The 24003-nt window shown below is 45.5% G+C and overlaps 15 protein-coding genes across 15 annotated transcripts; 9 read left to right on the top strand and 6 right to left on the bottom strand.

The window, feature by feature from the left end:
* Window positions 1–34: 34 nt before the first annotated feature.
* SAMD00019534_093420 (hypothetical protein) lies at window positions 35–924 on the bottom strand (the record flags this gene model as incomplete). The annotated part of the gene is made up of 3 exons (XM_012895267.1): window positions 35–83; window positions 260–650; window positions 753–924. Coding segments are annotated over 3 exons (612 nt in total), but the record flags the coding sequence as incomplete, so codon positions are not given.
* Window positions 925–972: 48 nt separating this feature from the next.
* On the bottom strand, window positions 973–3811 carry SAMD00019534_093410 (hypothetical protein; the record flags this gene model as incomplete). The annotated part of the gene is made up of 2 exons (XM_012895266.1): window positions 973–3572; window positions 3655–3811. 2 exons carry the CDS (start codon window positions 3809–3811, stop codon window positions 973–975), a joined length of 2757 nt encoding a protein of 918 aa, XP_012750720.1.
* A 677-nt stretch (window positions 3812–4488) lies between these two features.
* SAMD00019534_093400 (hypothetical protein) lies at window positions 4489–5556 on the bottom strand (the record flags this gene model as incomplete). The annotated part of the gene is made up of 1 exon (XM_012895265.1): window positions 4489–5556. The coding sequence occupies one exon, from the start codon at window positions 5554–5556 to the stop codon at window positions 4489–4491; it is 1068 nt and encodes a 355-aa protein (XP_012750719.1).
* An 807-nt stretch (window positions 5557–6363) lies between these two features.
* Window positions 6364–7248, top strand: SAMD00019534_093390 (hypothetical protein; the record flags this gene model as incomplete). Its single annotated transcript, XM_012895264.1, has 1 exon — window positions 6364–7248. The coding sequence occupies one exon, from the start codon at window positions 6364–6366 to the stop codon at window positions 7246–7248; it is 885 nt and encodes a 294-aa protein (XP_012750718.1).
* A 235-nt stretch (window positions 7249–7483) lies between these two features.
* On the top strand, window positions 7484–8869 carry SAMD00019534_093380 (hypothetical protein; the record flags this gene model as incomplete). Its single annotated transcript, XM_012895263.1, has 2 exons — window positions 7484–7548; window positions 7636–8869. The coding sequence occupies 2 exons, from the start codon at window positions 7484–7486 to the stop codon at window positions 8867–8869; spliced, it is 1299 nt and encodes a 432-aa protein (XP_012750717.1).
* Window positions 8870–9122: 253 nt separating this feature from the next.
* On the bottom strand, window positions 9123–9719 carry SAMD00019534_093370 (hypothetical protein; the record flags this gene model as incomplete). The annotated part of the gene is made up of 1 exon (XM_012895262.1): window positions 9123–9719. A coding segment is annotated over one exon (597 nt), but the record flags the coding sequence as incomplete, so codon positions are not given.
* Window positions 9720–9955: 236 nt separating this feature from the next.
* On the bottom strand, window positions 9956–11692 carry SAMD00019534_093360 (hypothetical protein; the record flags this gene model as incomplete). Its single annotated transcript, XM_012895261.1, has 2 exons — window positions 9956–10993; window positions 11072–11692. Coding segments are annotated over 2 exons (1659 nt in total), but the record flags the coding sequence as incomplete, so codon positions are not given.
* Window positions 11693–12638: 946 nt separating this feature from the next.
* Window positions 12639–14135, top strand: SAMD00019534_093350 (hypothetical protein; the record flags this gene model as incomplete). Its single annotated transcript, XM_012895260.1, has 5 exons — window positions 12639–12926; window positions 12987–13279; window positions 13331–13685; window positions 13751–13997; window positions 14080–14135. 5 exons carry the CDS (start codon window positions 12639–12641, stop codon window positions 14133–14135), a joined length of 1239 nt encoding a protein of 412 aa, XP_012750714.1.
* A 413-nt stretch (window positions 14136–14548) lies between these two features.
* SAMD00019534_093340 (hypothetical protein) lies at window positions 14549–14998 on the top strand (the record flags this gene model as incomplete). Its single annotated transcript, XM_012895259.1, has 1 exon — window positions 14549–14998. The coding sequence occupies one exon, from the start codon at window positions 14549–14551 to the stop codon at window positions 14996–14998; it is 450 nt and encodes a 149-aa protein (XP_012750713.1).
* Window positions 14999–15011: 13 nt separating this feature from the next.
* Window positions 15012–16477, top strand: SAMD00019534_093330 (hypothetical protein; the record flags this gene model as incomplete). Its single annotated transcript, XM_012895258.1, has 3 exons — window positions 15012–15803; window positions 15869–16259; window positions 16326–16477. 3 exons carry the CDS (start codon window positions 15012–15014, stop codon window positions 16475–16477), a joined length of 1335 nt encoding a protein of 444 aa, XP_012750712.1.
* Window positions 16478–17156: 679 nt separating this feature from the next.
* Window positions 17157–18326, top strand: SAMD00019534_093320 (hypothetical protein; the record flags this gene model as incomplete). Its single annotated transcript, XM_012895257.1, has 3 exons — window positions 17157–17341; window positions 17412–17954; window positions 18023–18326. 3 exons carry the CDS (start codon window positions 17157–17159, stop codon window positions 18324–18326), a joined length of 1032 nt encoding a protein of 343 aa, XP_012750711.1.
* Window positions 18327–18492: 166 nt separating this feature from the next.
* SAMD00019534_093310 (hypothetical protein) lies at window positions 18493–19505 on the top strand (the record flags this gene model as incomplete). The annotated part of the gene is made up of 2 exons (XM_012895256.1): window positions 18493–18628; window positions 18724–19505. 2 exons carry the CDS (start codon window positions 18493–18495, stop codon window positions 19503–19505), a joined length of 918 nt encoding a protein of 305 aa, XP_012750710.1.
* Window positions 19506–19621: 116 nt separating this feature from the next.
* Window positions 19622–20108, bottom strand: SAMD00019534_093300 (hypothetical protein; the record flags this gene model as incomplete). The annotated part of the gene is made up of 2 exons (XM_012895255.1): window positions 19622–19686; window positions 19772–20108. 2 exons carry the CDS (start codon window positions 20106–20108, stop codon window positions 19622–19624), a joined length of 402 nt encoding a protein of 133 aa, XP_012750709.1.
* Window positions 20109–20506: 398 nt separating this feature from the next.
* On the top strand, window positions 20507–21354 carry SAMD00019534_093290 (hypothetical protein; the record flags this gene model as incomplete). Its single annotated transcript, XM_012895254.1, has 4 exons — window positions 20507–20638; window positions 20709–20858; window positions 20934–21055; window positions 21144–21354. 4 exons carry the CDS (start codon window positions 20507–20509, stop codon window positions 21352–21354), a joined length of 615 nt encoding a protein of 204 aa, XP_012750708.1.
* A 209-nt stretch (window positions 21355–21563) lies between these two features.
* On the top strand, window positions 21564–23935 carry SAMD00019534_093280 (hypothetical protein; the record flags this gene model as incomplete). The annotated part of the gene is made up of 2 exons (XM_012895253.1): window positions 21564–21927; window positions 22020–23935. 2 exons carry the CDS (start codon window positions 21564–21566, stop codon window positions 23933–23935), a joined length of 2280 nt encoding a protein of 759 aa, XP_012750707.1.
* Window positions 23936–24003: the final 68 nt, after the last annotated feature.

The following is a 24003-nucleotide window of genomic DNA, read 5'->3' as shown; positions in this document are numbered from 1 at the left end:
GATGGAATGAAGATTATTTGTTATTATATTATATTGTTGTTATATTAATTGTTAGCCGGCTTGGACTGGTAGGGTTAATGGAGATGGAGGTGTGGATTCTTTGTCGGATGACTGGGGTATGATGGGTGAGGGCGAGGAGGATGATGGTGTCGAGGACATTGGTGTCTGGTTGGCATTGTCCGAATCGATAGATATCATACTATTGTTACTGGTATTCATTATATTGTTGTTGTTGTTGTTGTTGGTGCTGGTGGATGATGTTGAAGCTGTGTTGTTGTTGATACTGTTGTTACTGTTGTCCAGGGCAACGACAACCACGTCAGACGAGGTCGATCCTGGATTTGTGAATGATTTGGGTGGACCTTGTGGCGCAACGTCCGAGAAGATGTACTCAAAGTCTTCGATGAGCATCTGCATGATGCCACATAGGGTCTGTGTCTCGCTCATCAGTGCCATCCTATCCAGTGTTGGCGTGCGAGGCTTCAGCACGGTTGGACCAAAGACAATACTTAAATTCTTTGCGTCCATCCTATTGATCTCATATCTCTCCGATATCTTGACCAACAATGACACCAATCTAGTCAATACCAATCTATTGTCATTTGGTATCCTCCAGCAGATGTTCCTTATAGTCTCTGCATCTTCGTTTTCTAAAAGGTAATGTCGTGTCAATTATTTGATGTCACGTGATTTATCTGATGTCACGTGATCAGATATAACGTCGTCACGTGATCAGATCTGTTAGCACTTACTGTATGCATCCAACAATGGAACAAAGAACTCATAGGGTATCAGTGGTGGATCCAGGGATCTTAGGTAGTGCTTCAGTGCATTGGATATGTTGTGTATCTCAAAGTTAAGATTGGGCTCATGTGCGCTGAATGACTTGACCACCTGGCGCACTGTATCCATGTTTCCAGACATTCTAAATATGTTCTCAGTGTCCAATGCTGGGAGGGTATTAGTCATGGATCAAACGACCAAAGGATGACAGTACGTACCATTGTTTTCCAGATGTGTGATCACCTTCTCAAAGATATCCTTTCGGATGGTCGAGTGTGATTCCTTGGCCTTTCCAAATAACTTGATGATCTTGGCTCGCTTCTCCTTCTCCTTTTCGCGTTCCTTCTCTCTTTCACGCTCTTTCTCACGTTCTTTCTCCTTTTCGCGCTCCTTCTCACGCTCTTTCTCACGCTCTTTGTCCTTTTCCTTCTCCTTGTCCTTGTCCTTGTCCTTCTTTGATGGCTTGAGTGTCTTGAATGTGGACTTGGGCTTCTTGGACTTGCCATCAAGGGAGTCTGCCAGCGCCTCACTCGATGCTGAACTGACCATTGATGATGTGGGCGGGGTCTGGTCAAAGAATGATGCCTCTTCATTGCTCTCCTCTATGGTCTTGATTGGCGAGCGGGGGACTTCAGCAGGGTCCTCATCGATGGCCAACTTGTCCAGGTTGGCCGAGCTACGTCCAGCCTTCTTGGACTTAAGCAGCTTGAGCAGACCACTTCCCATGCTCGTGCTCTCCTTATCCTTCTTCTTCTCGCGCGTAAGTGTTGAGACTGCGGGTGTCGGGTGCGAAGACGATCGCTGATGTGACGCAGGTGCGCTGCTTGGTGCTGCACCATATCGCTTGGCCGGCGAGTCCAATGCTGATGAATGGTCGCCAAAGTCTGCAGGGTCCACATCAGAGTGGCCTCCATTGATCATTTTGGACCTGGGATCGCACATTGACTCGCTAAAGTCGCTCGTCGAGTCGGACATGGCCAGTTTGATTCCGGGCGTGCGCTCACCTCCCAGGCCAAGCGTGCCCGACATTTGATCGATCTTTGATCGCAGTTGCTGCAGCTGCAACTTGGTCTCCTTCTTGGCCATCTCTTCCCAACGCAGACGCTGCTCATACTTTTGCATCTCCTTTGAGAGGTCGTCGTAGCAGTCGAGTGCGCGCTGTGGAACGCTGCTGACGGCGCTGACGATTGAGTGTGGCGTGTGCATGGTGGGGGGTTTGGCTCCTGCTGCGGGCTCTGCCACCAATGCTTGCGCCAGGGCAGTCTTGAGCGCCTGCACCTCTGTCTCGAGTCGCTGTCGTCGCTCCATCTCTGATTTGTACAGGTCCTTCATCTCGAGGTAGTGTTCCTTCATGATGTTGTATCGCAAGTTGCAGGACGATGTGCAAGACTCGCCCACGCTCAGCATGTCCACTTCGTTCAGCGTCTTCCTGTTGTTGTTGCGCAGCTCCACGTGGTCGCTTGCGTCGTACACGTAGCCGGCGGGCGACGAGATGGGCAATGACGACTTGCGATGCGGACTGTGAGTGTCGCCGTACTTGTCGCTGGCAAAGTCGAGAGACATCTGCAGACTGCGCTTGCTGGGCGAGCTGGGGATGGTCAGCAGCGAAGAGGACGAAGGGTTGTTGGAGCGGGACGACTTGGTCACCTTGAACTGCAGGCGTAGCGTCTCGAGGATGTAGTACATGTTGTATGGGACGGCCATCGCACGTTTGGAGTCTGGACACCAGCCGCCCAGAACCACCAATCGGCTGGACATGGCCAGACACAGATGGCTGTGGCGCGAGAGTGGGGGCTGACCTGTGGTGCGCAACACTGTCCACTCAAGCTCCTCCGTGTCGAGTATGTAAAGATCTGCGTCTGCATCGCTGGTCGGCGAGGAGGTCTGTCCGCCATAGACATATATCTTGGTGCCAATGGCGACGGCTGAGTGGCTGCTTCGTGGCGAGGGCACGTCACCATGGGTCTCAGGTCGCGACCACTCCAGATTGTGCAGGCTCAGCACGTACAGGTCGTTGAGCAGTGAGGTGCCGTCGTGGCCTCCAAACAAAAAGACATGGCCGCCCACCTTGGTACACGTGTGATTGTATCGCGCTGACGGGAAGGTGCGCACGTCGTGGTGCTGGGTGTCCGGTCGCCAATGTGGACTGGCGATCTGTGAAGTTGTGGGCTGCGGTGAGGCGAGCCCGAGCTTGGGCGATGGTGACGCCATCGTGGCGGCATTGTGATTTTCCAACTGTTGCTGCTGCTGTTGCGTCTGTGGGTTGGAGATGGTCGATGACCTGCCGCGCGACTTTTGTGCCGAGTAGAACTGCGGCGAGTTGACCACGCTCAGGTAGAATCCGTTGCTGGTCTGCTGCGCACCAGCGAGAGGGGGCGAGGTGGCGGGCTGGGCACCCGCGTCGCTTGGGTCCAACAGACGTGTCCAATTGTTGCGATCGGTGTGGAAGAAGTGCCAGTCATTCAGGGGCTTGGCGCCATGCAAACCGCCAAAGATAAAGATGAAGTTGTCGTAGATCAGTGTCGCAGAGTGGCCGGTACGTGCCGCGGGGATGTCGCCAGACACCTTTGGGCGCGACCAAGAGTAGTTGCCAATGTTGAACTGATACATGTCGTTGCTCTGATGTTGTAGGTCGCGCATATCTTCGTTCGACTGACTATGGCTGCCACCAAACACAAACATCTTTCGTCCGACCTGTGTGGCCGTATGGCCAAAGCAAGGTGGCGGGGCGCTTCCACTCGTGCTCAACTTTTGTAAACCATTATTATTGATACTTGATGATGCCGCTGCTACTTTGTCCACAAGGGTGTATAGTATATGAGTGAGTATGGTGTGTGAGTCTGAGTTGCTACTTGGCATGTGCGGGCTTACCTGTACTTAACAGCATTGTAGCATTTGTGGGACATTGATTGACAAAGTCGTAGCCGCCAAACAGGAAGATGTCGCTGTCTGAGACTGTGGCCGTGTGTCCATGCAGGGGCAATGACACATCAGGCAACTTTGACAGTTTGGATGAAGTCCAACTCATGGCTATTGCTGTTGATGTTGTTGATGTTGTTGATTGTAATATTACAACTGTGTGATTAGTGATGAATGATTGATTGATTGGATGAATGATTGAATGAGAATGATGAGTTGGAATGAATGATTTGGTGGAGGGTGTGGTCTTGTTTGGGACCTTGGTGATAGTGAGGCCCAACTTGGTCTATTTTTGATCGATCAAAACTGATATCAATCTGGGTGATTCTGTAACTAAACCTCGTGATTGGTCTGTCTCTTTATTCTCTATCTCAACAAGACATAAAGATGTACAAATTATAATATGTATATACTTCAAGAGATGGACATTAATACATCAACAATATCATCAATTATAAATATATGTGTTTAAAGTGATTGATTGATCATGTGTTGTGTGTGTGATTGTGATTGATTGATCATGAGTGTGCGAGAGTAACACACCACATCCACACCACACTCACTCGATCAATCACAGACAACAGTGTGCGAATTGATTGATTGGTGGTATTGGACGTTGATGATTATGAGTGTGAGAGTGTGAGTGTGGAATCAATCAATCAAAGATTTATAAATAACTATGATCAATCACATCAATCAATCAAACAATACAAAGACAGATAATAATACAATATTGTATAAGGCCAGGTCCAGGACCACTTCCAGACCCAACGAGGACCAAGAGGGTTACAGTTCATTGGCCAATATTCTATTTCTATAGTTCTCCATGATACGAGCCATGGCGCGAAGGTTGTGTTGTGTGGCCAGTGTGTAGAAGATTTGCTCGTTGGACTTGAAGAGATGGTGGAGGAACGCTCGCGAGTAGTTGGCGCATGTCGGACAGTCGCATGTTCGGTCCAGTGGCTCGTCATATGCCGCGCGATACTCTTGCTTGGTGATAAGGAATTTCGTGCTGTCTGGTAGGATCAATGCGCCGTGGCGTGCAGCACGTGTCGGATAGCTCGAGTCAAACGTGTCAATGCCCAGCGGCACGAGACGCGTCAGACTCTCCAAGTCGCCAATGCCCAGAAGATGGTTGGGACGAGCGCGATCAATCATGGGCATCAGCTTGGACAGCAGGTCGTGCATCTCGTCGCGATCCTTTCCAATGCTGCCGCCAATCGCCAGGCCGTCAAAGGGGAGCTGCGACAGGTACTCCACACTCATTTGGCGCAGGGCCATGTCGATGCCACCGTGAATCACGGCGTAGATAGCCTGTTTGCGCATGTCTGTTAGATGCTCCATCAATGACATGCCCTCCCAGTGATGCGTGCGATGCAATGAGTCCTTGATGCGGTCGATGTCCATGTGGTAAGGCGGCAGCTCGTCCAACGGGATGATGATGTCCGCGCCCAGCTTCTTCTGGAATTGGATGGCCGACTCGGGCGTCAGGACGATGCGGTTGGCGTTCCTGTACGAGCGGAATGCCACGCCGGCGTCGGTGATCGACTCAATGCTGCCAGGATACTGCTTGCCCGACATGCCCTTGAGCTCGCGCTTTGTCAACTCGAGTGAGCGCACGTCCAAGTCGCCATTGTCAATGGGTGTGGCCTCGTGGTCCAACACGGTCTTGTTTCGATCTGGATGGCCCATTGAGAAGACCTGGAATCCACCACTATCCGTAATGATTGGACCTTTATAATTTATAAACTTGTGTAATCCACCTGCATTCTCAATCACGTCCAAGTCTGCATTGACCACCATATGATAAGTATTGACAAACATCAACTGTGATCCCTGTGCTCTAGTCGTCATCGGATCAACAAACTTGATTGATCCAACTGTTGCCACTGGTACAAAGTTTGGTGTCTGTATACTTTTGGTATCATTGATTGATTGATTGATTCTTTGAGTGAGCGATTTGGAATGATTCCGATGTGTGATTGAGTGACTTACACTCCATTTGGTGTTGTTATCTCGGTGACTCGTGCCGCCGACTTTGTGGATTGATGAATGAGTTTGAAGTTGAAGTGTTTCTGTTCGGGTCGAGGGAACTCTGATGGATGTCTAAGTGGTAAGTTATATAAACTATATTTATGATTGCGACTTGACGATGAAGTCCCAGTTGTGGTTGTCGTCGTGGTCGAGGACGATGTAGTATACCTCCTCAAACACAATATATAATTGTGGGAGTTATTAATATTATAAGTACATCTTAACATTGTTATAAGTAAGTATATATATTATTACAAGTATGACTGTTTGAATGAATGAATGACAACATGTAATTATCTGTACAACTTTCGTTCGTTTTCGCAACTTAGCACTTTTCATCGAAAATTCTGATTGATCAATTTGGCTCTTTGTAGCCTTCGACTTCATTTCATTTGAACATACTCACTTAATCATCAGATAATAATGGATAAGATATTTGTATCCATTGCAAGTTATAGGGACTCTGGTATGATACTTACATCACACTCACTCACTCACTCAATCAATCATACTAACAACGTTACACTATCACACATACCCAAAGAATGCCAGTGGACCATCAAGGACATGTTTGAAAAGGCAGAGTGGCCAGATAGGATTAATGTTGGAGTATGTTGGCAATATGATATGGAGGGTGGACTGGATGATCATTGCTTCATGGATAAGACAAGGGAGTCTCAGGTGTCTGTTATAAGAATGCCTTATACTGATGCCAAAGGACCATGTATTGCACGTGCTCTCTGTCAGACACTGTGGCAACAAGAGCGTTACTACCTCCAGATAGACAGTCACATGCGATTCATTCGTCATTGGGATACAATATTGATCGATATGTTGGCAAGATGTCCGTCGCCCAAAGCAGTGCTCACGGGCTATCCCATGGGCTACACGCTGCCCAACAACATCCCGCCCTACACTTATCCCACGCTGCTGGTGGCCAACAACTTTGGTGCCGACAACATGTTGAGATTGGGTGCCAAGTTGGCTAACAAGCCCAAGTTGAGTGAGCCCGTGCCATCACTATTCTGGATCGCTGGATTCAGCTTCTCACTCGCCACCATGATCCAGGAGGTGCCCTACGATCCACATTTGGAACATCTATTCTTTGGCGAGGAGATGCTTATGTCTACGCGACTATGGACATCTGGCTACGACCTCTATTGTCCGACACATGCAATCATATTCCATCTGTGGAAGCGAGACCATCGTCCCACATTCAGAGAGGTTGGCAGCACCGAACTGGCGATTAAACAGAAACAACAATCAATCAAAAGGCTCAAAGTCATTTTGAGAATGGTAGACAACAATGATGGTGATCTCGAGTTGGCCATCGAGGACAAATATAACATTGGACAACAAAGGACATTGGAGCAGTATCAAGAGTATTGTGGAGTGGACTTTAGACAACAGACCATCACAGAGCGAGCCAAGCGAGGTGGTTACGATGAGGCACTATTCCTCAATCCAATAATGGAGTTGGCAATCAAGTCCCAGCAAGGTCTATCAGTCTGATTGATTGATTGATTGATTGATATTCATGTCAACGTGGTGCCACGCTTGAACCACCGATCACATGCCCAACCTTCCCTCTCAATAAACGAATGAATGTACATTATTGCACTTTAGCACCACTTTGCGAAATTTGAATGAACTTGTGATCTTCTGAAGTTAATTGAAGTCATTTCATCTATTCATTCATTTACATTTAGTGTAGTTATATTTATTATTATATATATATAGAGAGAAGATGGCTGATGTAGAGTCGACTGACCATACTAATGGTGATACACATCATGAAGAATCAAACAATGGGTATGTATAATGAATAAGGTTGATTGATTGATTGAATGAAGAATGAATGAATGAATAAATGACTAACATCCATGATCATATTGATAGTGAACAAGAAGATACAACAATAACAGATAATAATAATGATGAAATACAATACGATGATGATAATAATAATAATAACAATGAAGATAATGATGATGATAATAATGATGATGCAGAGGAAGATGATGACGATGACGATGACGACGATGATGATGATGACGATGTAAACATTGTACTTGACACAGAACAGGCTAATAAGACAACAAAGTCCTCAAGTGGACCCAAGGCCGGATTCCTGAGGAACCCAACATCAATCACGCCAGGCACAGGTGGCAAGTACTCACTGGTCAAGCAGGCCAACACTCAGTATCAGGCCAACAGGCCGCAGAAGAGCATCTACGACGTCAACCTCGACTCGCTCGAGGACAAGCCGTGGAACAAGCCAGGTGCCGATATCACAGACTACTTCAACTATAACTTCACAGAGGAGACATGGAGAATGTACTGCGAGCGACAGAATCAGCTGCGCGCCGAGCAGGCCAACCTGGGCAAGATCAAGTCGTACGAGAGCAAGAACCAGGATCACAAGAATGATCTGCCGCCCGAGTTCATGATGATGGGCGATCAGCAACAGCAGCAACAACAACACAACGATAAGTCTCGCGACATGGCCAAGCGCGGTGGCGGTGCCGGTGGTGGTGGAGGCGGGCCCAAGCGACATGATGCCTGGCCTCGCATGGAGGAGATGCCCCCACACATGCGACCACCTCCCGGAGGACCGTACGGAGGCATGCAAGTGCCATACCCGCCTCAAGGCGGCATCCCAGGCGACTTTGGTCCACCACCACCCCACATGCGTGGATACAGAGGAGGTGATGGACGTGGAGGACACATGCCACCCTACATGGAGGGCGGAGCACCAATGGAAGACAGACGTCGCGGTGGCGAGCGAGAGAGAGATGGCGGACGTGAGCGCGACAGTGGACGAGGAGAGCGAGAGCGAGAGCGTGACAGAGAGAGCAGTGGCAACGTCCGCGAGAGAGACAGAGAAGAAAACAGTACCAGCACCAGTTCAACGAGCAGCAGCAGCGGCCAGAGAGAAAGAGAGCGTGACTACTCATCAAGAGAAGATCGACGTCGGAGCAGTCCCGAGCGAAAGGATGACCGACGTAGGAGCAGTCCAGATCGTCGTCGCGACTACCAATCATCATCCTCATCGTCCTCACGCGACAGTAGCGACTACAAACGAAAGATGGACGACTATCCCGATGAAGAAAGGTCAAAGAGGAGAAGGTAATAAACTGTCGACAGTTATCATTGCCCTACCCTATCATCATCATCATCCATGTTTGTTTCTTTGTTACCGTGTTTCCTATACATCTATTGAGCTTCATTCTTTCATTCATTCATTCCAATCAATCATTCAATCAATCGTTCATTCAAATAAATAAAGATACATCTTAACTCTATTCTACTAACTACCTTACTATCTTGGTCGTCGTTACTAACGCATTATTAATGTCTGTTATTATTATTATTATTAATTATTATTGCTGCTGCATAACAACATCACCTATCCTTATTACAGTGGCCAATGGAGTGAAGCCAGTGGTCCTCTTGTAGTTCTTTCTTCTCTTGTGCTTGAATATGGTGACGTGTGACGCCTTGGACTGCTCCTCGATGAAGGCGTGCACCTTGGCACCCTCGACCAGTGGTGTGCCGATCATAGTGGTCTCCTTCGTGCCCACCATCAACACCTTGTCCAGAACGATATGCTCGCCAACATCAATGTTTGGCAGACGGTCTGCCATGATAATGTCGCCCTTGATCACTTTGTATTGCTTTCCGCCCAGATGTACAACTGCGAATGATTGATCGACAATAGTTTCATTCACATTCACTGATGCTGTAGTTGTAGTAGTTGTTTGTGTTGATGGTGTAGATGTCATTGTTGTTGTTTGAGTTGATGTCGTAGTCGTCGAATAAGCATGCTGTTGAGTGCCATTCATGTATTGTATATTATTGATTGAGATCGAAGATTTAATGCTGCTGCTTGATGACAGGATGTTGTTGAATGCGCCACTCTTGCTTGATCTGTTGCATTGTCTAATCAACAATGATGTTGATGATCTAAGTATATGATTCATTGATATAGATTGTACAATGTAATGTATAACAGATACTAAAGTATGAAACAAAGAACACGAATGATCAACATTCATGGCAGCATGGGTCACAAGTTTGATCGAAAACATTCAAAAAACGAAGTCCACAATTTAACGCGAGGGCAAGGGCAAGAGTGAGGGTAAGGGTTGTCGAGGAGTTGATGCTGTAGTTTATTTATAAACAACTACTACTGATTGATCGAATGAATGAATGATTAGGCAGTGAGGATGGCCTTGATCTCAGACTGGGTGAGTCTGTGGACTGGTCCCATGCGAGCCTTGGTCACCATTCCGTTGTTTGGTGGCAACAGACAGAAGGATGGCTGGAGTGGGCTGCTGGCAACACCTCTGATCTTCATGTCGCATGAACGTTGGTCGAATCTGGGCTGGGCGTTGTTGATGTCGGTGATGGATGCTGGCGACCACAGTCTCTCGGCGGCGGCGAGCGCACGTGGGTACACACGGGTGTCAAAGTTCATCTGGTTGACCTGCTCACTCCACATGCAGGCCTCGCCTCCAAGGATGTTTTGCTGGTTCTTCTTGATGCCGTTGTATGGGTCGGCCTTGTAGAATGTCTGCCAGGTGTTCTCAAACTCGCCGACAGAGACGCCCGAGGGCATCTGCTCATCCAGGTACCAGGCGAAGGAGACGAGTGCGCGGAAGCCCTCGTTGATGATCTTTTGGGTGATCTCGGAGTTGTCCCAGACTTCGATGACGGTGCCCTCGGCCAGCTTGACGCCGTTGGTCCATGGGTCGTTCCAGACCAGCTTGGTCTTGTTGACCTGCAGCAGCATGTCGGTGACCTGGGTCTCAAAGTACTGCTCGGCCTGCACGGTGGTGTATTTGTGCTGCTTCATCCAGGCCTGGATGGTGGGGTCCTCGCTCCAGCAGTCCAGATGGACCTCATCACCTCCAGTGTGGAAGTAGTGGTCGGGGAAGAGGCTGGCCATCTCGGTGAACAGGCCGTTGAGGAAGGTGTAGGTGTAGTCGTTGGCAATGTTGAGCAACAGACTGTTGATGTCGTCGGCGTAAGTTGGGCAGTTGGCAATCAGATGTGGGAAGGCGGTTCCGATGGCGTCGGCATGGGCTGGCACGTCAAACTCTGGGACAACTCTGATACCGTAGGACTGAGCGTAGGCCACGATCTCCTGGATCTCAGCATGCGAGTAAGTGGCAACTGGGTTGAAAGCTCCCATCGTCAAGTTGGGGAAGGTGTTGGACTCAACTCCAAATGATTGAGCGTCAACAATGTGCCACTATAATGATTGATTGATTGATTGAATTAGTAATTGATCTAGAATGATTCCAATGTGTGTGCACAAGTGATCACTTACATGGAGAACATTGAACTTGTTGTAACCGAGTGTATCGATGATGTGCAGGATGAAGTCAGCTGGGTAGTAGTGACGTCCAGTGTCGATGAGGAATCCACGCCATGGGAAACGTGGGGCGTCAATGATGGAGATGGGCAGGTAGCAGATCTGGTAGGTGTTGGCCGACTGCACCCACTGGATGGTCTGCGAGAGGGTCTCAAGACCGCGGATGGCACCGTAGATGGTGTTGGCGGTCAGAGTGATGGTGTTGGTGGTCTTGACCGAGAGCGAGTAGGACTCGTCGGTCTCGAGCGTGAGGCTGGTGTCACCGCTGTTGACGGTGATCACGAGCGACCAGGCGCCCGAGGGCGTCTGGGTGCCGTTGCCAAAGGGGAAGAAGAGGGTGGACTGGTAGCGCTGGATGGCGACGTTGAGGATGGCGCTGTTGATGCTGCTGCTCACCGTGAAGAGATGTGGGTTGAGGGCGAGACATGAGTGCTCGGGGCCTGTTCCGACGACCTCGGGCCATGGTGTGAGCTGGATGCCGACTGGCTGGATGACTTGAGCACCGACCATAATGGCAGCTCCGATCAGCACGCAGCTGATCAGCAACAACTTTGTAAAGTTGGATACCATCATCATTATTCTGTCTGTCTGTCTGTGTGTGTGTATCTGTGCTGGTTGTTGTTTGATTATTATGAATGAAAGAGTAATTGAATGAAGAGCATGCAAAGCAGGGCCTAGGCAGGTGGTCTTTCACAGGACCAGCACACGTTTTTGATCAGGAAGGAGTGTAAATTTCGGGGTGATGGGGAAAAATAATATCTGTTGTTGCGCATCCTGTTTGGACAGATCCGATGGAACTTCTATTCTAGTGGGGGTTGTTTAGTTCGCTGGTTCTCAACAAGTCAATGGCAATCTACTATGTTAAATATTAATGATTGATTGATCGGTAAGAATACAACTCTGTAGTTAGATATATAATGATAGGAGTGATGATTACATTACAATACACACACACCAACCCAAATCAGTGTTCTGATGATGATGATAACTCATGAGTATGTATGTATGATCGATCCAACTATCTTAACTTTACCAAACTATATCCCAACTATTGTTATTTCTCGTGTGTTTGTCATTCACACAGGTTTGTAATTGGAACATACTCGCCCACATTCACAACTTAAATAGGTCACTAATGTCAATTATTAATACTGATTGACTTCCTGGCTGTCATTCATTCAATCATATATAATCGTTCAGTATATTCATATTCAATAGCAATTCAATCAATCAAACATTAATATTAAAATGGGTACTTTTGCATTGACATTAGTTTTGTTCCTTACTTACCTGTTGTTATCATTCGTAAGTAGTAAATATTGCACTACTATTTTGGAATGATCCCTAACTGATCCTAATCACTTAAAATTAAAAGTTAAATAAGAATAGGAGACAATCAAATCGTGACCCTAAGGGACCTTGGGAGTACCCAATCCTTGGAAGTCTGCCATACCTGACGGATAGGCCCCATTTGGGTCTGACAGCATTGTCCAAACGTTATGGAGGTGTGTTTAGATGTTGGATGGGTGATGTATATAGCATCAGTGTCAGTGATCCAAAGATGATTCGAGAGATCTGGTACAAGAACTTTGAGAGCTTTACCGATCGCCCGATCATCCCCTCTTTCATTTACTTTAGTGGCAACTTCCTCAACTTGGTATCATCAAAGTATGAGCTCTGGAAGCACAACCGACACATTGTTGCATCAGCCTTCACCAAGACCAAACTCAAAACAATCCACAATGTTCTCGATAGTCAATGTCTCAATCTCATCACCAGGATGTCTGAGTTTGCCAAGTCTGGTCAAAGTGTAAGTTTGAATGATGTGTAATCCCCGAATCATACCTACTTACTCTCATTACAATCACAGTTCACACCATCCCATCATCTGATGAAGTACACATTGAATATTATTATGATGGTACTGTGTAGTGAGGAGATGTCTTATGAAGATGAGGCCTCTGGAAGACTAGCAGAGTTGATGGAGCCAATCAAACAAGTATTCGAAATGATTGGAACTGGAAATCCAGCAGACTTTATCTCAGTTCTCCAACCATTCTATCTCTTATACCTCAAGTATGGACCTTCCAGGATACTCCAACGTCTCCACTTTTACATCTCAGAGGTCTACCATGAGCATCTGAAGGATATTGATCCAGAGAAGTATGCAGAATCATACATACATTCATTCAATCATACTTACTCTACTCAAAGCCCAAGAGACTTGTTCGATCAGATTATAATGCATGAGTATTCTGGCAAGAGTGAGGAGTCTATTATAAGGATTGCAATGGACTTTATTATGGCAGGAACGGATACAAGTGGAAACACACTCAATTGGTTAATATTATATATGGTTAACAATCAGGAGATTCAAGAGAGAGCTTATTATGAGTTGTTGACCAATGTTGGAAAGGCTAGAGCAGCCACTGTGAGTGACAGGGTCAACACTCCCTACGTGATGGCCATTATCAAAGAGGTGCTACGTATCAAGCCCACCGGTCCACTTGGTCTTCCAAGGATATGCACTCAAGATGTTGAAGTCGAAGGTTACTTCATTCCAAAAGATGTAAGAATGAATGAATGATTGATGGAAAGATCAATGGGATGATTCCACTGACCCAATCAACCAAGACATTGATGACAATGAATATCTATGCCGTACATCATGACGAGGAGTACTGGGACAAGCCATCAGAGTTTATACCAGAGAGGTTCTTGGACAACAATCATACAAAGTATTGGATACCATTCAGTGTTGGACCAAGGGACTGTGTGGGATCAAACTTGGCACTTGAGGAGATCTATATTGCTGCCGCCAACATATTACTCAACTTTAAATTAACATCAAGTACTGGAAAGACTTTGGATGATACAGAGAGTAGGTACACCCTTCGCCATCTTTCAATCAATCATTCAATCAGTTGAGTTCGGTAAACTTATTTTATTATTATTCACAATAGTCTATGGTTTATCAATCCATCCCAATCAGTTTAGTGTTCTATTAACTACAAGATAGTAATAGTTAATAAATAATTATTATAATGGAATGGTTCCGTCCCATAAATTATCCTCTCACTTCCTAGAAATGAACGGAGTCAAACAAAGTCTTTGAACTTACAAAGTTTAGAGATATTCGACCACTCAATCAATCAATCAAGCAACCAATCAATCGATCAATGAATGGACAAGAGACAAAGACAGGTCATTGTAAACACGAAGGATATACAAAAGAGACCATATACTGTGTCTTTATTCAACTCGATCCGTGAACTACTTGTTCATAAGCAACTACGACAACGATATCAATCAGATCAGAAGTGTTTGTACAATGCACATGTTATCAAATGGATTGGAGATGTTGTGGATACTGTTGATAGCAGTCTCAGCGAATTAGTCTCGATCGATGAGTTACAGAATGCCTTGCAACGAATGGTTGTCTACCTTATCACTCACCACGAGACGCGACAAGCAAGGTTGGCAAGTGACTCTGACGACATACCTCTAAAGTCACGCAAGGTGTCTTCTGTAGCATCACCTTCGGGCAAGTCCACGTCAAACATCGTCGATGATCATGATGACAACAACAGTTGGTGTCCAAAGCATCGACAAGTGCTCAGCATTGGTGATGTCATAAACAAGCATGCCAAGGTCACTGGCTCACCACAAGAGACTGACCTCATTGTTGGGATCATAGGTGGCGCCACCGAAGGAGGAGTAGGAAGCAATGTGTACAACACACTAACCATCAGAGACCAGCACTCTTCAATCCCTATCCTCCTCTCATCAAAGTGTCATGAAGCATTTTATTCAATGGACACTGTTGTACTCGTTACCAAGTGGCAGTTGGTGTCCGTCAGCGCCCCAAAACAACAACAATGACAACAACAACAGTATGGCATACTATCTCGAAGTGGACTCAATACAGATACTGCATCGTAAACAGACACATTGGTTCAAGGAGTGCTATACAATGTTCCTCAAGCAACAGAGCAAACAGAATGATTTGACCTTTCAGCAATATCTCCAACAACACTACCCAACAGAGAGCATGACCAAGACGCCGCACACCTCATCGCGACTCAATCTCTATGGCGTGATCACTACCAAGTCATCGATACTCACGACCAAGGGTAGCAGTGGAGTCGAGACGCCAATGTTCTTTGTTCGCATCAACTGTATAACTGGACTTGAGCCTGGACCTGGACATGGAGCTGGACCAGGTACGATCACATTCGTACTCTTCTATGGCACCGAATGCTTGAGATGGTACCATTTGTTGGATGTTGGCATGCAATATCTCATGGCAAACTTGAAGACCAATCATCAGATGACAGGATCAGGCTCACGTTATCCCAATATCCGATTGCTACAATGTATCAAAGAGACTCAGTACTTTATGTATAGCGGTGACCAGGTGGATGGGCCATTGGGTACATTCAATCAACAATCAATTCAACAACAGAGTAGTCTACAGACTATTCAGACAATGAGCACTATTCATTACACTGGAATGATCACATCGGACTATCTTGCCAACGAAGGATGCTACAAGATTGATGAAGTGTATCGATTATTCTTCACTCACTTCTCCGTTCACAATACTTTCATTGGACATGGACTACATCAAGGCACACGAATCACACTACACAATGCGCATCCCATCATCGTAAACAAGCAGCTCATTGTAAGTTCACTTGGTTTGATGACCTGCCCCTTCACATAACTAACACCATCCATCGGTCATGTCAGGGCTTTGGAATGTGTACATCAAGCTCATTCAAGTTTGATGGATTCCAGACTGCTTGCACGAGTGTTGTCACGAGGCCACAACATGATGTGTCGGAACTGCATCGGACATTATCAAGACGATACTCAATCATTGATACATTCGTACTGATCAAGATATTCGGTCGATTGATGATCAAGTTCCCAGCGACATTCAAAGACAGTTCATCATTCTTGAGCGATCGTAATATAATTGACTCAATAGCAGGCACATTCAATATTGCACCGCAGACTAGAGGTGATAACATTGAGCGAGTGTTTGGTCATGACACAAAGTGTGTTGCCAAAGGACAATCATGTGCCACAGACTATCTGTTCGTCGTCAAGATATCAGAGATACCCAGACCAAGATACAGTAAGTATTGTTACTCCCTGGCATGCCATTTCATTCGTGGACTAACTCCACAACAACCTTACATAGAACCAGGAACATATATGAGTAAAGGAAAGTACTCATTGATTGGACAGTTTGAGATGGTACAACAGGACCAGGGTTGGGGTCTAGTTGCCATCAAGGATGGAGCAGGACCATCATCACTACTTTGTCATGTGATTGGTGTAAGTTTGATGTGATCACATGGAATTATCAAACAACTAACCAATCAATCATTCAATCAATCAAAGTTGTGCGATTACCATTTGAACTACATCTGGAAGATCAATCAATATTACTATCACTGTGATGCAGTTTATCCAACGAACATAGGTGCTGAGAGTGTCTGTTACTTGGAGTTCTCGATTACAGACTGCAGTCCAGTCGCCCCAATCAATCATCTTTTAATATCCCCACCTACAACAACAACTACAGCAAAGTATCAACAACAGAAATTCAATTATATACAAGCCATACCTTTGAAACAACACCTACAACATCAGCCACAACCACAACGACAACAACCAACAACATGTATATTCTTTATGCTCATATCCAAACATATTCACAAGGGAATGCTCAACTTATATGCTATCCTACTACATCCTGGAGCACCAAGGATCAAGATCACAAACGTTCAATCAATTCACTACCCCATTCTCCATGAAAGGCATCTCTACAGCATCGATGGTTGCACGGCCCTTGGTGATAGCGCCACTCAACAACTTCGCAAGTTTGACACTCGACAAATTGATCTGGCGTACACCATGTCAATATCCTCAAATWAACAACACCAACACAATGCGATCAATAGCACTCTGCGCAGACTTGTTATCAAACAGTCTATATCCTCCACATCTTTGCCAAGATTCAATCACAATGTTTGGTATTCCTGCTATCAAGACTGATACCACTAGGTTGTTGGATGGCATGCAGATGGCATCATTATCACAACAACATTACAAGATTATAGACCTTCTCCAAATGGAAGTCAAGCATCGATATTCCCATGTCTCATTCCAGGCAACAATCCAATCCAGTCATATTGTGATCAATGGCAAAGGGTATGTCCAATCAATCTCGGACATTGACTCCAAGCCGCCAACACATACTAATCAATCATACATTAACTAGCAAACGATCATTGGTGCTCGCCTGTGTTGAACAAGCTGGCTCATCAAGCATCATGTATGTGGTTTTGAAGGAGTATTGTTGTGGATTTAGGGCTGGCCGTTCGGTACATTTCACCGACATGAGGATACGATCAGGTGAGGGCATCAACAGTGCCAACATATGCCACTCAAGTCGTGCATCTTCATACATTATTGAGAACAATGCCACGACTACCTCGCGAGCTATCCCACCAGCTCCTATCAATAATGACACAATGACAAACAAGAAGAATGTATCATTATGTGATATCAATCGATCATCTGATCTTAATGTCATGTATATAGTTGTAGCAGACATCACATCGATAATATCATTGGAGTTGTCATACTCATGTCAATCATGTATCAATGACAATGTGGCCATATGTCATTGTACACGCATTGACTTTGATCAGATGCTATTCAAAGGTCAGTTGGAATGTGAAGTGTCCGATGGAACTGGTATCAGAAGGTTACTTGTCCAGGATGAGGTATCATCAATGAAGATACTTCATATCGATCAACTGTAAGTGTCCATTCGATCCATCAATCATCCCACTCACTCACTCACCAATCAATCAATCAATCAACCAGGGAGATGCAAAAGGTCAAGCGTAAACTAGTGGATATGAGGAAAATAGGCATTTGGAAAAGGTCATCACGTAACATGCCACAGCAACAGGATGTTGGCCAGACCAATGGCAACGGCAATAGTGATGACTTGGAAGGAGACACAATCAATCTTCTTGAGTTCTCAACAAAGCATAAGTGGCGAACACATGAATTGACGGTTAGAAGGCAAGATGACAAGGGTGATCGATTGTTATGTATCCAAGTAGGTGACGTTGATACCAAAGACCAATCATGGTCAATAATCGAGAGGCTCGCCAAACAATAGTTCTCCGCCACCGAACTTCATTCTTTTTGACTTGTGCTGGGACATGCCACCACTTGATTCAAATCAAGTTCATTCTTGCGCGACGTTCAATCAATCAAATCGATCATCTAATATACATACATATATTGTTTGTTGTTATACATTCATACACATATAAGCGTTAACAATGGTATCACTTGGAGATTTATGTTGGGTTGCTGGCCTGATTGTGGTCATTAAGGGCCTCTATCATTTGCTGTCCTTTGTCTACGCATTCACAATTAGAGCACCAATTAACGTCAAGAAGTATGGTCAATGGGCTGGTATGTATCATTCATTCAATCATTCCATTCGATCAATAGACGCAGATAGCGACGACAGACCTCTGACACATTYCAATCAATCAATCAATCATTAGTTGTCACTGGTGCCACAGATGGTATTGGAAAGGCATACTGCCATGAGTTGGCTAAGCGTGGAATGAACGTTTGTTTGGTCAGCAGAAGCAAGGAGAAGTTGACTCAGGAGGCTGCCGTCATTGCTGAGAAGTTCAAGGTCCAGACAAAGACCATCTCGTTCGACTTTGGCGTCTCGGACAATGGCGCCTACACCGCCCTCTCTAACCAGTTGCGCGACATTGAGGTCGGAATGCTGGTCAACAACGTTGGCATCTCATACGACTACCCAATGTACCTGGAGGAGCTGCCACAGGACCGCATCGAGGCATTGATCAACCTGAACATTCGCTCGCTCACCATCCTCACCCAGCTCGTGCTCAAGGGCATGCTGGAGCGCAAGCGTGGTGCCATCATCAACATCTCCTCGATCTCGGCCATGGCTCCAATGCCCCTGCTCGCCGTCTACGCAGGCACCAAGGCCTACGTCGAGCGCTTCTCCACCTCGCTCTACAACGAGTACATCTCAAAGGGCATTTTTGTCCAGTGCGTCGCCCCAGGCATCGTCGTCAGCAACATGTCCAAGGTGCGCAAGCCCTCAATGATGATCCCATTGCCCAACGCATTCGCTCGCTCCGCTCTCAACACCGTTGGCTACGACAAGGTCACCGCTGGCTACTGGTCACACCAGATCCAGACCTTTGTGCTCACCAACCTCCCAGAGTTCATCGCTGTCAAGTCCGTCTTTGACATGCATGCCTCGCAGCGCAAGAGAGCATTGGCCAAGCAACAAAAGGCACAATAAAGTTGTAGTATGATTGATCAATCACTACTGTTAGTTATCCATCAATTAATTAATATACAATGAGGCCATATGGTCTCTTTCATTCATTGAGTTGATCGCGTCGCGGCAATGCAATGTTATATCTTCTGTGATTCATTCGAGAGCATCCTTATCGCATCCTTGACCAACTTTAACATCAACTCTATATTGGTATAACGAACATCAATGTCAATATCCATGCTCATTCAATCAATCAATCAATCGATCAATCAAACATGCTTGCTTACCTGCTTCCTTCTTTGTTTGTTCGAGTTGCTGTGATGTCTCGATGGTCTCGGCATTGAGTGCCTTTAGTCGTTGGTATTGCTCTGGCTCGGTGCAGTTGAAGCCAGGCAGTGAGTCTATTATTGATTCTATAAGCTTGGATGTCTCTATCACCTGCATCGCCATGTCCTTTGTCTGTTCATTCCATTTTACAACTCGCTCTTGATGCTCCTGATTGTTGACTACGGACTGCTGATCGAATGGTGATGGTGGGGCATCACGTTGCAACACACCAATACAAGTACCAAACACCAAGAACAAGTAATCTAACTTATCTTGTAGTTGTGTTAACAGGTCCATTGTACTTGTCGAGTAAATGAATAAATTGAATGAATCATTGAACTTGCTTGAGGTTGTTGTGTTTGTGTCAGTTTCATTCAAAATCGACAATTTCTAGGTTTTGCGCCGTTTTGTCTTATTCATTCGTTTCAAACTTATTATACTTTGATTAGATATAACTTATATATAATATATACAGACAGGAATGGACAGTCTACCTCAGGCAACAGACATTGATCAGATAGAGAGAGCCTATGTTAAGCTCTTACCACATTTCACTACAACTAGACAGAATGCACTTAGTGCCGCACTGAGTTGTGAAGACGAGAATGAACAATATGAATTCGTAAGATATCACATGACATGACATGGTGTATCATTACACCTGTACGCAGTTGACTAACATCTGACTGACTGACATGGATGCCAACGAAACACAACAGTCCAGTCAACTGGATAATGTATTTCTAAAGACTCTATACTTGGAGCAGTTTGTCAATAAGCATAAACAGGACTTGGCAGCATTGAAGAATTATGTAGAGACGACAAGGGTATGATTGAATGAATAGATAGTATTGATTGATTGAATGAATGAATGACTAAAATACGGAATGAATACAGAGACAACTACAGGCCAATCCAAATGCACAGATACAGTTTAGGGACGCAGAGGAGTTCTTCAAGAAGGAGGGAATGCTTACTAATGTACCAAAGGAGGCAGATAAGTTAAAGTCATACAAGGAGTTCAAAGAGTACAAGCAGAAGATATGGGTAGGTCATACAGGCATCGAGGTCATTGATGGACAACGCGATCGATCAGTCACTAACACACAACACAATACACAGCAAGTGAATCATACGGAACCATTTGAAGATGGAGTAGACAACGAAGATATCTTCATTGCATCACAGACTGTAAACATTATCTGTCCATTGACAAAGAAGCCATTCGAGAATCCAGTCAAATCGTAAGTGTTCCCCATCCATCTGGGTCTCGCAAGACTCACTGAACTTACATGGTCCAACCTCGATCAATCAATCAATCAATCATTGTAGTGTAACATGTGGACATACTTACTCGAGGGATGCTATGCTTAGTATGCTCAAGAGGACAAAGACAGTTGGATGTCCAGTTGTTGGATGTAACAAGTCATGTAACGAATCACAACTTGAGCGTGACGTTGAGATGGAGGAGACTGTGAAGCGTGAGCTGAGGAAGAGAAGTCGTGAGGTACAGAAGGATCCGGATGACATCATGGAACTCTAAGTACATGTCCACATTCACTAGCCGACCTTCGTTTGCCGCACTTCCATTCTAAATCTTTGAATAAATCTCGCAAAAGTGTGTTTGAACCTCCAAACTTCAATCAACTTGAGATCAACTTCATCTATTCATTCATTTCACTCATTCAATCATTCAATCAACCAAGCAATAATTGATATACGTAGATAGATAGATAGTATAATACTTGTAGGATGTTAAACATCAATGGAGGCAAGAGTAAAGTGTCTGTTACTCCTGGTGCAAGACGTGGAAGTGCCGATATAAACACTCTGATACATAATACAAGACAACAACAGACAACAAACAATAATAATAATAATAATAATGATATAGTTAATAGTAATGATGTTGATAATAATAATAATAATAATAATAACTATAGTACATTGGCATTGACAAAGCGTGTCATTATAGAAGCACTCAAACTACCTGTACATCGATTGTACGCACTCCTCCTCTCATTCTATCTTCTACTTGCACATTGGACATCGACCTATCGACTCACTGGTATAACACCCTTGTTTGGACGTAAGAGGAATCGTCCCAGTATCAAAGGTATGTCACTCGTTCATTCAAATCCATTAACCAATCATTCATTCATTCGATCAATCATCACTTACTTACACACGCAACGACAATGACAACAGATCAGAACATCACTCTTGAATCGATAACGAGAGGTAATAGTGTACATAGGAACTTGGTGGTGTTGATCAATCCGGTGAGCGGTGATCATAGAGCGACAAAGATATTCGAGAGTGTTAGACATTTGTTCGAGGTCAGAGGCATCAATCTACACGTGTCAGAAACACGATACAAGTATGATGCGCATAGGATAGCATCCCAACTGTCACAGAAGGACTGCGATGGCATTGTATGTGTGGGCGGTGATGGCTTGATACACGAGGTGGTCAACGGACTGCTGTGTAGGGATGACTCGTCCATCGCGCGCCACATACCAATTGGCGTGATACCCGCTGGCGAGAAGAACTCCTTTGCCTCATCAATAGGCATCACATCTCCAGAGAAGGCTGCGGACATCATCATCAATGGCTCCATCCACTATGTCGACGTCATGTCTCTGTCAGCCGTGCGCAACAAGAATCAGTATATCTATCCACACAAGCAGCAGCCTCCTGCCCCAGTGGCGACGCGACACAATCATGGCGACGGTGAAGATGCGTCTGAAGACGACAGTGATGATGGTGGACAAGGTGGCAAAACACAGACGACGACGCTGGACATCAATATGCCGCAGACGAATGGTCAGTCGACGGACGTCCGAAGCAATGATTATCTCAACTTCTTCAAACGACCAGCGTCCGATCACACCTCCCCTGGTTCCCCAATCGATCTCAATCAACAACAACATCAACCACATCAGAGCATCATTGATGACAATGGCGCCACCAACAACAACAACGAGGTGATCGACATCAACATGAACAACAGCAACAACAGCAACAACAACACAAACATCATCAACGACTTCACATTTGTAAATAGCAGCTTCAACAATATATACGTACCAAACAACAACAACATGGGCGCCCAAGTCACTAGCAACGAACCGTCATACGCATTCACGGCGCACAATGATAGCAAGAAGATATATAGCCTGTTGTACTTTGGATGGGGCATCATCAGCTTTCGCGAGAAGGTCCAGGAGAACATCAGATGGACCAAGTTCTTCAAACCGTACATCTCATCAATGTACTCATACTTCATCTCACTGCCACTCAAACACTTTGACTCGACGCTCTACTTTGAGCCTGCGCACCACTTTGAGCACGATCTGGCGGCCGCTGCCACACATCCCAACGTCGAGTCGCGTGACGGCGACGTGCAACAGCACCACTTTTGCTCAAGCAAGAGCAACTGCCGAGGCTGCAACACAGTGTACAAATCGGACAAGGGCAAGCGACTGATCAACGACATCACCAACTGGAAGTCCATCGAGGGATCGACCGAAGACAACCCAGCAGGCATGACGTTCCTGATCGCTGGCAAGTGCACACACCTCTCCAAAGACTTCAATGTGCTGCCCTACTCTCATCTCTCCGATGGATTCATCGACCTGCTGGTGTGCACTCAATCCGAGCGCAGTCAGCTTTTGCAATGGATCTTCCAGCCCGTGCCAAATCAAAATACATCGCTCAAACTACTTAGCAACTACAATCAACAACAACAACATCATCATGATGGAAGTGAAGCAGCGACTGCAATGTCACATGACGATGAGTCAAGTAACAAACAACGTAGGAATGGAAAGAGACCAGCATCAATGTCCAATCATATCATTGCGGACAACAAGATACAAGACTCGACCAACTCCAACCACTACTCCAACTCCAACAACATCAACGCCCCAAGCATGCCTTTGGCCGACAACAAGAATTGTTTACAGTACTGCAAGACCAAAGAACTCATTCTACAAGTTCGCAACAGTAGTATACCATTGACAGTCGATGGTGAACTAATGGATATCCGGGAAACATTTGGATTCGGGTGCGAGACGATCAAGGCCGAGTCACTTCGAAGTCTTTGTGCATTCTTTTTGTGATGGCATCATCATCTATTCAATCCTATATATAATATATAAAATGTATAGTAGTAGTAGTCGTATTTTTG

This window comes from Acytostelium subglobosum, assembly GCF_000787575.1.
Source record: "Acytostelium subglobosum LB1 DNA, scaffold: scaffold22, whole genome shotgun sequence".
Taxonomy (NCBI): domain Eukaryota; phylum Evosea; class Eumycetozoa; order Acytosteliales; family Acytosteliaceae; genus Acytostelium; species Acytostelium subglobosum.
This window is presented reverse-complemented; position numbering and strand designations above follow the sequence as displayed.